Source organism: Sciurus vulgaris (genome assembly GCF_902686455.1).
Source record: "Sciurus vulgaris genome assembly, chromosome: 8".
In the NCBI taxonomy this organism is placed as follows: domain Eukaryota; kingdom Metazoa; phylum Chordata; class Mammalia; order Rodentia; family Sciuridae; genus Sciurus; species Sciurus vulgaris.
In genome coordinates this window covers 12134590-12148385 of record NC_136468.1, presented here as the reverse complement: position 1 = coordinate 12148385, position 13796 = coordinate 12134590, and the positions used below count along the sequence as shown (strand labels likewise).

The window sequence follows — 13796 nt, the reverse complement described above, 5'->3', positions numbered from 1 at the left end:
ACTGGAAAAATAGTAGAATCTTACATGTTAGGGAATTTGAATCCATGCATAAGTTTTCCCTCAAAGAATACTTTAGACCTGGTGACTTCACCAGATATATGAGAAATGAAATTAGTCATCCACAAAAGACACTTTTTGTGTACATATGCAATACACAAAACCAGCTGTATTTTAAAGTAATTTAGAAGATACTATTCAAAATATTGTTAGAGCTTCAAATCCAGGAACAAATTTAATGAGAGATCTATAAGAAGTCTACACAGAAAACTAAGAAGTGCTGTCAGATATATAAATGGAAGAGGATATCTTTTACATTATAGGAAAATTCAATACCCTAGAAACATCGTTTTTCCCCAAATTGATTTTTAGATTCAGTGAAATTCAAATTAAAATCTCAACAAGTTTTTCCTTCAAAAATTCTTGCATAAATTATAAATCAGATTCAAAATTCATATGACTGTGAATAATCTGAAAAAGTAGCACCTACTGTATCATTTATTTATTTTAAGTGCATTATAGTTATTCATAATAGTGGGCTCATTTTCACTCATTCACAAATGCAAGTTACATCATTTCCTCCATTTAAATACCCGGTATTACACTTTCCCTTCCTTCCTCCCTCCCCTTCCTCTATTCTACAGGTCTTCCTTCAACTTATTTATTTACTTGTGATTGATCCATTATTCTGTCAGTAGAAGCAGTATTGTTTTGAACAGCCACAAACCAGAAAAACCCAAGTGTAAAACAATCGAGTGGATGTATAATGTGAGATGATTAAAGTAAGTAGTAAATCTCTATAGCATTTGCAGACACCTAAATACAAAAGTAGTTAAATGATTTGACAGTGACTAGTTCAGGAGACTTTAATGGTGATTCAAAATGGGGGAAAGTCCCACAAAATACTTGCATTAGGTCAGAAGAGAAAATCTGGTCACAAACCACACTCAAATTAAGTGTTATGTTACAGGAGCTATTGCTCCAGGGTCTCATAGATGGTGCAGGAAGAGGTGGACATACTGAGTCAAGTCATCTAAATCATAAATGCCTGGACAAAAAAGTGACAGACAAGTTCAAAGAAAAACTTCAGCATAGATGTGGGAGATTTCTGGGGGAACCAGGACTTTGGATTCTCTTCCCATGTGTCTGGGTTAATAAAGTCTGAATTCTCATTTGTAAAGTCCCTTAAATGTAGATGAGTGTTTAAGGAGAGGGAATGACCATACAAAAATGAGGCAAAGAAAAAAAAAAAAAAAAAGTAACCAAAACCTCCTAACAAGAACACCATAATTGGCCTGTAGAGATTTAACCTCTGAGGGAAAGGTAAGTTACTTCTTCCAAACCCACCATCTTGGCCAGCCCCTGTCTCTTCCTGGGACAATTAAGGCCTCCTGTCCTGAGTGCTGAGGCATTCAGAGGCTCTCTGACACAAGATATCGGTGTACCAACAGGCAGCCTCCTCTTAGACCCTTAGATCTTGAGTACATTTGGGCCAAGTTTGGTTACTGACGAGCTAAAGGTGCCATTTTGGCAATTGATTCTAAAAAAGTACATTTTGGGTAGCTGCACTGAGGAGGGAGTTCTTTCAGATGCCTCTAGGAGGAAAGGCACCAGCCTGTGGCTTTGACTGCTTCCCTGGAAATCACCAAGCTTAGCTGCCTTAGTGTGTGTTTACAGATCTCTCTAAAGAGAGCATGACTTCAAGTCTGTCCTGCTGCATTGGAAGATAAGGAGAAGGGACAATGATATTGGGGCAGGAAGAAGAGATTACAGGTTTTTCTGTCAAGTTCGTAAACAAAGAAGGGAAGAAGGAAGTATCAAAAATGAATCAAGGCTTCGTGCACCCATCCCCTCCATGGACCACAGACAGGTTTGGGCTGCCCAGATCTTCCCCAGCAAGGCTGGCCGGAGGACACCTTCCTCTGTGATGGGTCCCCAGGGCTCTGTTGCATGGTGGAGAGCGTTTACACGTGCACGACTGTGCGAGGAGGCAGGGATGGGCGGAGAGGGGTGCGGCCAGCTCCGGGACGCTCACGGCCTTCACGTGGCCTTGTCAGTTGAGCAGAACACTTGTGGTGCGTGACCTTAGGAGGCCTGAGCCTCAGTTGCAGGAAGAAAGGGTGGTTGGTAGAGGTTGCTCATCAACCTTACCCATTTTTGGTTATGGCACTGCCATCTTGCTATCCAGCATTTGTTTTTTTGAGTTTTATTTGCATAACAAATTTCCAAAAATACTTCAAATATTTTTGTATTATTTCACTTATTATCTTTTTTTACTGTAAAATATCACTTTTCCTATTAATCGGTGTCATTGAATTATACCATTATCCTCCCTCCCTCCCTCCAATGGATTAGGACAGACTTGAATGTCTGATTGCTTCAGACAGATCAAGAAACTAAGTAATGAATATGAACTGGGAAAGGCGAGTTTATCAGCAGAGCAGTTGATAAACTGCTGATTCCCAGGGAGAGGGGCTTTAGGAGGGTGTGGAGATGATACAGGATATGAGCAGCAGACCACGGGATTTTTTTTATTCTCTCTCTAACCAGTAATGTCTTGGGCCTTTGAGGGAAGTTATTGGCTAAAGATCAGGCAAGCTTTTCTTTGTCAAATCCTTAGAGGATTATTATTATTTTTGAAGAAGTGTAAGTCTCAAAACTCCGAGAGATTAATATCAATCATAATTCTCAACAAAGTTTCCTTGTTTGCACCTGACACACATTCAGTAACCACCATATTTAACTATCAGTATTATTTTCAGTCCTCTGCTGGCAAAATCCCTTTACATGAATTGTTTCCGTATAATGGCAGAACTAGGGACTACACCATGGTTTCTCAGGGCTGGTTTCTGAATAGTATCTGTCTGTGGTAAAGCTCCGTTGACAGTCCGGGGTGCTGAATTTTTCCTGTGAGACCACTGGTCCCCCTTTTGTATCTGCTGTGGTTGCCCTTGATTCTTTCATAGTTCAACTTTTCCTTTTTCATTAAGAATAAAGAGAGAGGTTTCCTCTTTATGATAGAAATATTCCAATGTGACTTACTAATCTTTTGAAATTCTAGGGTAAATGATAAAGAAGAGCATTTAGCACTTCTTTGGCCTCCCCTTGGTGTATCTTCCATAATTACCTCTGGTAGGAATGGTTGATCAAGCTTAATTAATTCACAGATGAAGGAAGATCTGTCCAAATATCCCAGCACCCCACTGAGCTGAGGTTAGCTGTCCTCTCTGTCACCAACATGCTCAATGCAGAGTGTGATTCTCATTCTATATTCAGTGGTCCCACCTGACCATGGATGACGATCTATCTGGTTGGGACAGTTGTGGATGATTTTCATGTTTTTTTCCTAAAAGGCAGAGCAATTAGAGGGGCAGAGTATGTGAGAAATTGAGAGAAGACTTTGGTCCATGAGATTTGTGAAATCACTTGGGATTGGAGCACAGTATGAATACAAGATTACTAAGTACTTCTAAGTGCGTTTCTGAACATGGAGCCCTTGAACTTTCTGAAGTACTGTTACACCATCAGCACTACAAAGTCTGGGCATTGTATCCAGGAGACGGACGTATTATTCCCTGGTTATGCAAGTCACAGACAGGGAAAACAGCACAAAGATGAAAGAAGACCATATTCGGGAAGTAACAGTCCATTTTTGAGATGAGAATAGAGTAAAGGGGAAGAGTGCTCATTCCACTGAGTTAATTCCAGTTAATTACTTTCCATCACATCCTAACTATTACTACTCGGGATACATACCAATAAAATCAACGAGAATGTGCAGACAGATGCCCATTATCTCTTAATCAATAGGCTAGGATTTGTGCCAAGTATTTAAGTTCTTATCATCTACAAGAAATCCATTGTTGACTTTGTTCTGTTTCTTTGCAGCTGCTAAACAGTTCCCTGACGTTCTTCTAAAGGAGAAAAGGCATACTATCAGGGATTATTTCCTTTTATCCTCTTACCCACATGGAGACAATGATATGAGGATTTTTAAAGATTAAACATGATCATCCAGATTTTAAAAAAAATTTACTGACTCTGAATGTAATTTTTGACTGATTGCCTTTTAAAATCTATGTAAGTTTGTTATTTTCTAAGTTGAACTCCCAAATTTCTAATTATAAAAGGATGCAAATTGAGTATCATATTTTTGTAGTTAGAGAATCCAGAGGTAAAAAGGTATGCTGTTTTGAAAGTGTTCATAACTGCTGGGTCATTTCACTGTGGATTTGGAGGCAATCAGAAGTGACAGAGGGATATCCAACAGAGACATGAGCCAAATCCATGATTGGGAATGAGATGTCAAAAAGAGAGTCACGTTTTACAGTTAATCTTTTAGATTCAAATGTCCATCAGGTGAATAAAATCTTCCCCACTTGAGGAATGAGATAAGGTTTGGTTAGAGTCTGATTTGTAACTTGGGGTTGGTCCTCTGAGGCTCATGGGTGGGGAAAACCAGACATGGGTGAGTGAGTTCATCCTGCAGGGACTATCCAGGGATTGGGAGACTCAGGTCTCCCTCTTTGTCCTCTTCCTGGCCATGTATCTGGTGACTGTTCTGGGGAACACCCTCATCATCCTCCTTATCAGGCTGGACAGCAGGCTCCACACGCCCATGTACTTCTTCCTTAGTGTCCTGTCTCTGGTGGACATCTGCTACACCAACAGCACTGTGCCACAGATGCTTGTTCACTTCCTGTCTTCCCGGAAGTCCATCCCATTTCACAGCTGTGTATTCCAGCTGTACATCTCCCTAGCAATGGGCAGCACAGAGTTCTTCCTGCTGGGAGCCATGGCCTATGACCGCTACGTGGCCGTGTTCCACCCCCTGCACTACACAGTCATCATGCATGGAGGGCTGTGCCTGGGACTGGCTGCTGGCTGCTTGGCGGCTGGTCTCTCGAATTCACTGATGCAAACGATCATCATCTTCCAGTTACCCTTGTGTCGTAATGTCATTAATCACTTCGCCTGTGAGATGTTGGCTGTGCTGAGGCTGACCTGTGTGGACATCTCCTTCAACAAGGTCATGGTGGCCATCTCCGGCTTCCTGGTGATCATGCTGCCCTGCTTCCTGGTACTGTTCTCCTATGTTCACATAGTTGCTACCATTCTGCATATCCGCTCTACCCAGGGTCGCCGCAAGGCCTTTGGGACCTGCGCCTCCCACCTCACTGTGGTTTCCATGTGCTTTGGAACAGCCATCTTCACGTACATGAGACCCGTGGGCGGCTCCTCGGCAGAACAGGAGAAGATGGTTGCCCTCTTCTATGCGGTAGTGACCCCGATGCTTAACCCCTTAATCTACAGCTTAAGGAACAAGGATGTGATTGGTGCCTTAGGAAGAGTAGTGGGAAAATTTAATGAAAAAAGGTAAAGATTCAAAGGATTTCTCCTTCCCTCCAACTGTCCAAAGATAATCCAGACAAAGGGTAAATGATGACTGTGGATTTTTTTTTCCTCCTGAAAAACGTGGATCACAGTTTCATAGCCTGGCTCTCCACATTACAGTCTTAACTATGTGTCACTCCATGATTAAACATGTGGCAAATATCAAAGGGCCCTTCGGTTGTTAAAGCAGAGCCTGTTTCTGTTCTCCAGTTAGATTTCCAACTTTTAGACAGCAAGGGTTGCATGTAATTACATTTTATTCCTGGTTCCTTGACAATGCTATTAAATTCCTGCTGATTGGATAATTCATTGATTGACACATCCTTTACTATTTTAGTTGTCTTTAATGAAATCTATAAAGACAGTCTATATTGAGACTTAGGGTGTTAGAGAATAAGTTTTAAAAATCTCCTTGTACACAGAAACACAAGCACTTACACAGGTCCTCATTAATTTTAAAAAATAGTTATTTTTATCTCATTTTCACTCCTGTTTCTTTCTTGCCTTTTGGACAAGTATTCTAATGCATTTAATGTAATAATTATGTTTTTTAGAGTACACACTCACACATACCCAAATATTTATATATATTACATATAGACTTTAATGTGTGACATTTTTATTGCATTCTACATATTCATTTTCCCACTCAACTTAATATTTTAAAATCCATACATATTGTTAGTCTATTAGTCTGCTGATCCAGTTGTTATTCTTGGTAATGGCACCCAAATCCCCAACACCCTGTGATTATTCACTTAAGGTCCTGAAGCTACACAAAGGAATTGAGTCGCTAGCTCATAATAATGTTTTGCAGACTGACTTTAAACTCTGCACTTGTACTTCAATGTGCAAGTGTTCTTGATACAGCTACAACCACACACCAATATTTGGCATATTTTGAATGTTTTTTCAGCTTAAAATACATAAAATTATTTTACTTTGTGCTACACTAACAAGTAGTAGGAATGTGTTGTCGTGGACTCAGCTCCTGATTCTCACCTGCCCTCACCCCCACTCTGCATGTTTTTCCAACCCCAATTCATGCAAACTCCACCATCGTGTCTGTCAATTCTTCATCCAGCGACACCTGTTACTGAGGTTAACAGGACTGCCCTATTTGTTACTAAAAGTGTCCTCCCTGACCTCCACTTCCTTTCCCTCTCGCCCTGCTATATATCTCTCCTGACTATTAACTCATTTTTTAAATGTCTGCCTCTGACCTTTACCCCAGAGGGCAGGATTCTGTTTTGTTTACTATTGTGTGCCAGATATATAGATTAGTGCCTGTAAAATAGTAGGCACATACAAATATTTACTATATGAATCAAATTGTTAGTCATTGGTTTCCACTGCTAATACACAGCATGTTCCTTTTCTCTACCAAATTTTACATTAGCCCTAATGCCATTATATATATATATGCAAATGTATATATATATATATATATATATATAATAGATACTAGTGTCTGTTAGAGCTATTGGAAATACATACCTCCAATCTGCCATCTCACCATTAATTCAGTCCATGGAATTCTTTGTCTAAAAGAAAGACTTCATATTGCTTTAATCAAATTTATCACTTTTTTTTTTTTTGCCTGTGATTTGTACTTTGAAGTTTTGTTTTTCTAAAGCAAATTCCTGTGGCTAAGTCACAGACATCATATTTTTAGCTTTATCTTTTAGTTTTTTTGGCACATCTGACATGCACTTTGCATACGTTGTTAAATACAGATCCAGTGACATTTTTCCATGCACACCTTTTTTTTATTAACTAGTCAGTTCTTTCATCCATTTGTAGTATTGTTAATACATATTATTAAGTTTACATACTTAAGAATCTGTCTTGAGATCTTTATTCTTTTCTGTTTGTTATTTTGTTCACTCTTACGCAATGCGATATTTTATTCATTTTTAAAAATATTTTGGTTTTGTGGTAAGTCTTCACACATAGTATGCAGTATGTTAAATAAGATGGGGGAATTAATATTTTTAAAGCTAATTCAGCTATTAGCAGAGTGGTTTATCCCACTTACATTTTTGTGTAATTTTGTTAGTTCCCCTAGAAGTCCACCTGAGGTTTTGATTGGGTTTGCATGGAGTTTGAACATTACTTTCGAAGTGACATCTTCATAGTATTACATTATCAAATCTAAAGCATAAAATGTCTTTATAGTCATTAAAAATCTTTAATGTTTTATTTAGAGTACTAACATTTCCTCCATATTCATTCACAAATATTTGTGAAATGCTTATTACAGGTCAGGCACTCTTCTGGGTGTTGGGGATACAATAGTGAAAGGTAAAAATTGTGAAGAGCTCCCTTAGGGAGCTTGCATGCTGCTTAAAGGGAGCATACAAGAAATATAAGAAATAAGTAAGGTATACTTCGATGGTGTTGATTGCTATTAAAATAAAATAGAAAAAAGGTAAATAAAAGATATTGGGAGGAATGAAAGTTTTGTCAAAGTGCTTTCATTAGAAGTCATGGACATCTTCTGTTAAGCAGTTCCAAAATACTTCATAATTTGTGTTGTCGTTATAAATGGCACTTAATTTTATTTTTCTAATTGGTTATTGCTGGTGTACAGAAATGCTACTGATTTTGCGGTGCTGGGGATCGAACCCAGGGCCTTGTGTTTGCAAGGCAAGCACTTTACCAACTGATCTATCTCCCCAGCCCAGTGCTACTGATTTCTATAAGGTAGTCTTATATCTAGTTCTCTCATTAAAATTAATTGATTGTTGAACAATTTTTCTGAGATGATAATTATACCATCTATAAATAGTGATAGTTCTCATTATGATCTTTACACATATTATTTTCTTATTTTATTGCACAGGCCAGTATCTTATCAAACTGCAGCTATGAGAGTGGGTATCTTCTCTTTTTCCTGATCCTAAAGAATGCATCTATCGACTATTCATTAAGTATAATGTTGTAATTCACATTCTTATTACTTTTGGGAATGAGATTAGACAATGAGTCAGGTAGTGTAGGCCTAGTTCTGAGTAAAATCAACCCCTCTGGCACAGTGCTTGCAACAATAAATATGGTTTTCTTCTCAAGGATCTTCTGCATGTCAGCTGTCTAAACAGTGTAATACTTTCACCTGGGCTATAAAGGAGGCTGTGAAATGCCATGTACTGTATTGAAACTTGGAACAAAGATGGGGGACATTGGATTCTGTTGGATAGTGAATAGTCTCAGTCATAGAGAACAATTCATATGATCATATATTTGAAAATACTGAAGATGTTCAATAAACAAATTATTGGTAATAATGAGAAACTAGCAAAGTGACTGGGTGCAATTAAATCAGTAGTATTTCTACACTGTGGCAACAACAGATTATAAAAAGTAAAAGAAAAAAATTTCCACTTACAATAGCAGCATGAACTATATAAAAAAAGTAAATCTAATAATATATATGAAAGACCTTAATGAGAAACTCTAGTTAAAGACTGACATAAAAGAAGAACTAATATAAGTGGAATGATATCTGCTTCCAGATGTAGAATATTTAATATTTGAAAAATCTGCTTTGCTCAAGTGAATAGTTGAATTCAAGGCAATAATGATCCATATCTATCACACATTTTTGAACATCACACTAATTAGGTTGATTTGAAACTTCATGTGAAATAGAAAAATATCAAACGAGAATAATCAAAAGATTTTTTTCTGTTTTAGAAAGAAGTGAAATAAAATGAGAGAATGACTATCCTAATATATCAGAGCATGTTATAAAGTAATTGCAATTAAAACCCTGGTATTGGTATTGATAAAGACAAATGCATCGATGAATCAAAATGAAGCCATAAATGAAAACTCCTGTATATGAGAATCTAGTATGGCAAAAATTTGTGGTTCAAATAAATTTAGGAAAATGTGCAATACAAAATAAATGAGCTTGGGGAAAATGTCTAGACTAATAGGAAAAAGAATTTTTTCTCTGTTGTACACTATAAAGGAAAATTAATTCCTAATATCTAAATGTGAGAAAGTACCCTTTACAAATAAGTGTACATCTGTTCCCGCCTACATTCATATAAATAATGATAAAAGAATAAGAAATAAGATAATGAATCCACAAAGTAAAGAGAAAATAAGGAAAATATGTTTTATGACAGGCTTCAGCAACATTGTGAGAGCTTGAAAATAACTTTTTCTTGTTTTTTCTTCTCCCCTCCCCTCCCCATTCATCTTCTCTCTTCTTCCTTCTCCTTTTCAGGTGGGACTGAAGGGGCTCCTTTGCACCCCTCTCTGCAGCTCACACAGGCACCGTTCTACACACAGATGAATCGTTCTTAGAAAGTGGTTCTAGACCCTTAGTGGGAGAGATGTCATTGCCATGTGGTGCAGCACAAGCCAGAGAGAAGGTACGAGGAGTCAGGTTTCCTAGCTCTGCAAGCAGAGTACACCGTGGACATCTCCCCTCTCATGCTTGGGGAAGGGGAGAGAGAGATGCATTGCAATTATACAGACTTTACTGCACAAGCCTTACCATTCTCACTATGAATGTTTTTCATAAAAGATGATGACAATTTTATGAAAAAAATCCGAGAACTAAAATTTCTAAGTTATGAGCCAGGACAAGGTATGTCTTTCTTGAAGGAAAGGGAAAGGTGCAAGTCCTGAAAGTTTGTAGGATGTGGTAATAGAATTCCAAACATAGAGAGCAGCCCAGAAGTAAGTATCTCACTAGGAACTGGAGGGAGAACATATACTTCTCATGCTCACATCAAATTATGCACACAGAGCATCCCAGCGGTCTTTTGATTGCCTGGACCAGGAGCTCTTGCTTGGAGGAACATGGACATGTGTGAACTGGAATAGAAAAGTAGCATGCTCATCAAGTGGGAGAAGTCATTCACTCTCCAAAGTGGAACTACTGAAAACAGATGTCATTCCCTGGAGAAATTAAAGTTTGGTGCGCTCCTGGCTGTGCCCCAGGGACAAGGAAGCCAAACTTCTACTTGCAAAGTTGAAAGCTAGGTTAGAATGTTAGGAGTAGAAGTGACCAGATGGAGGGGAAGGGAAAAGAAAAGGAATCTGATAAACAACATAATTGGTCCCTCGAGATCCCCTTCCTAAAGTTTGAGAAAGTTGCCTGTTCCAGCTGCACTGTCTTCAAAATTCCAAATGTCCCCAACCTCGCCATCCTTAGAAGGCACAGACGGCCTTCTCCACTCTCTAAAGGTGAGTTGAGAATATTTTTTGTTTCTTGACTCTTATTCAACATGGGTCATGAATCCAGTTTCCTGAAATCCATTGCTGTACTGTATTCTTTAAGACTAAGGGTTTGATGGCTTGATATAATTGTTCTCTAATATAAATATGTCCAAAGACACTATGTTCTAGATATTTTAATGAGGGAGCCAGAACCCTCTGAGCAACTTAAGAGTTCCCAACCTGTGATGGGCTCGAGCCTTCTAACCAATCAGCTACAGATTCACAGCTTTGGTCCCTGCCAGTCTGGCCTAGAGGCCTTTGCTTCGCTGAGGTCAGTGGAAAGACGACTCTCTAAGAGACCAACTATTGTTTGCCCACACTAAATTTCTGGGGAACAATTCTTTAAAGTAGCATCTCTGTCTAACTTCCCACAATTGCCCATCTAGACTGGTTAGAATATAAGGTACATCTCTAGGTCCCAGGGTCTACATTTATATACTGGATAGGTTGTTTAGTTGGAGCATATTTTTAAAAAATATTCTTACCTTTCAAGGTTATTTCCACTTGTGTATTCATTCACTATTTTTTTTTTTTCATTTTTATTATTATTACCTAACTATGTACTTAAACCTCTGGGAAAGGGATCTATTAGGCCACTCTCCTGATTTAATAATGTGAAAGTTGATACACTGCAGTTTTAGGGGAATACCTGTTTATCCATACATCACCAACCTGATTGAAAGGGTCTTTTAAAATGAAAATAGAATGTTTGTGCTGCAGGAAAATGACCCAGTGACACAGATCTTCTAACTCTATTTAAAATGAAAATTTGTCTCAAGCACTGTAACCAGGTGGACTTGGTGTTCATTCTCTAAGTATTCTGGGATAAAGAGGATACATGAGAGGGCAGTGCAAAAATGACAACGAACTTGACGGGGGCTGAGCTGAGGACACAAGAGCAGCGCCCACCAGGCTTCTTCACGCACCCTCTGGCCCACATGCACCACTTCTTCCTGGTCCTTTGTACTATCCTTTACAACACAGATATGCTCTAACAACTGAAGAAGAAAAATCAAGCTCGTGTTGAGATAATTCAGTAATTCCATAGGTGTACCTTAGCTAAGTGTTTTTAAGTCTCTCTTTTGGTTAGGAATTTGGGGTTTTCAGTAAAATAAGTGAAGGAAAAAATTGTGTATGTGAATGTTCTGAAATTCTCACCCTTCTAACTTCTGTCCCTTTGTCCTTCTGCTATTTTGAGCAGGGATTCCACTATGATAGACCCAAATTCTAGAAAACCTTCCTTAAGAAAGTATTATTAAGTATTAAAGTACTGGCACCATGAAACACTTCATTAAATTCATCTTGGGGGACATGAGATTTATTTTAGAAGTTACGCATACTTTCCTTTATGTGATACCTGATTCTTAAAGTTTGCCCTGTTGAGTTGGTTGGACCAACCAGACCACTGGTGTGAGGTAGGCAGGGAGGAAACTCTGCACTTAATACTCTAAAGTAAAAAGAAGGATACTCTAGTTTAAAAAATAGACTCAACTTTGCTTAATAACAAAGTTTATAAGATAATTTAAATATTCAGGATATCATGGGTGTAATACCACCATAGAGGGGTAAGTTGGGTTATGTCTGATAGTTCTAGAGGGGAAACCCAGTGAACTAAAAGAGGCTAAATGATACTAGACATCATTTAGAACTGGAAAAATATTCATGTGGATCCAAAACTTGCCTACTGCAAAAAACAGGAACCATTCCCTATAATAACCACAAAATTGAATAGTCTTAATTAACTTCATTATTTCCCTTTTCCCATTTAAGAGCATTTTTTGGGAGAAGTTATATTGCAATAAATTGATTTTGAGAATATGTTTTTTTTTTTTCCTCCTTGCTTTTTAGTTGCACAGCCGGGTTCTACCATGCTTCTCAGCATGGAAGTGTTCAGGCAGAGCTCGGACGAGCTCTAAGTTCAGAAGGGCAGGCTCTCAGAGCGGTCTGCCCACCGCCTCTCCAGTCCTGAAGGTAATGGGTGGGGACATGAACAACCTGACACGGGTGAGTGAGTTCTTCCTGCTGGGGCTGTCCAATGACTGGGGCACCCAGATTTTCCTCTTTGTTCTGATCCTGGCCATGTACGTGGTGATCACTGTGGGGAATTCTCTCATTATTCTTCTGATCAGACTGGATAGCAGGCTTCAGACTCCCATGTACTTCTTCCTCAGCGTCCTGTCCCTCGTGGACCTTTGTTATGGAAATAGTGTGGTGCCACAAATGTTGGCCCACTTGCTCTCAGCCCACAAGTGCATCCCATTCTTCAGTTGTTTGCTCCAGCTCTGCAGCTCCCTGGCATTGGGTGGTTCTGAGTTCTTCCTGCTGGGAGCCATGGCCTATGACCGCTATGTGGCTGTGTGCCACCCCCTGCACTACACAGTCATCATGCATGGAGGGATGTGCCTGGGACTGGCTGCTGGCTGCTTGGTGGCTGGTTTCTCAAATTCACTGATGGAAACAATCATCACCTTCCGACTTCCACTGTGTAGCAATGTCATTAACCACTTTGCCTGTGAGACCCTGGCTGTGCTTCGGCTAGCCTGTGTGGACATCTCCTTCAACCAGGTCATGGTGGCCCTCTCAGGATTCCTGGTCATCATGCTTCCCTGTTCCTTGGTTCTGTTCTCATACGCTCGTATAGTCTCTGCCATTCTGCGCATTCCTTCTGCTCAGGGACGTCGCAAAGCCTTCGGGACCTGCGCCTCCCACCTCACTGTGGTGTGCATGTGCTTCGGGGCCACCATCTTCACCTACCTGGGCCCGCGCTCTGCCTCCTCGGTGGAGAAGGAGAAGATGGTTGCTCTGTTTTATGCTGTGGTGGCACCTGTGCTAAACCCCTTGATCTACAGCTTGAGGAATAAGGAAGTTATGGCTGCACTCTGGACACTTCTAGAGAAATTCAGATAAAGGGTTAAGACCTGTGATTAAAATCATGGCATGACCAATGTAATCCTACAACATGTACAATCAGAAAAATGATGAATCACACTCCATTTATGCATGATTTATCAAAAGGTATAAATGCATTCTACTGTCATGTACAATAATTAGGACAAATAAAAAATATTTAAAAATCAAACAAGGGATAAAGTAAACATAGACAGAACGCCCGTGCTTACACCAAGAAAGTCTGTTATGATCAGATGTCTGTGGTCAAAACGTTCACA

The 13796-nt window shown here is 39.3% G+C and overlaps 1 protein-coding gene and 1 pseudogene across 2 annotated transcripts; both read left to right on the top strand.

Moving 5' to 3' along the window:
- Positions 1–4441: 4441 nt before the first annotated feature.
- Positions 4442–5377, top strand: LOC306668052 (olfactory receptor 2F1-like; the record flags this gene model as incomplete). The annotated part of the gene is made up of 1 exon (XM_079151087.1): positions 4442–5377. The coding sequence occupies one exon, from the start codon at positions 4442–4444 to the stop codon at positions 5375–5377; it is 936 nt and encodes a 311-aa protein (XP_079007213.1).
- Positions 5378–12603: 7226 nt separating this feature from the next.
- On the top strand, positions 12604–13522 carry LOC306668056 (olfactory receptor-like protein OLF3; annotated as a pseudogene). The gene has a single exon. The product of its transcript is annotated as an olfactory receptor-like protein OLF3 (transcript).
- The last annotated feature ends 274 nt before the right edge of the window (positions 13523–13796 follow it).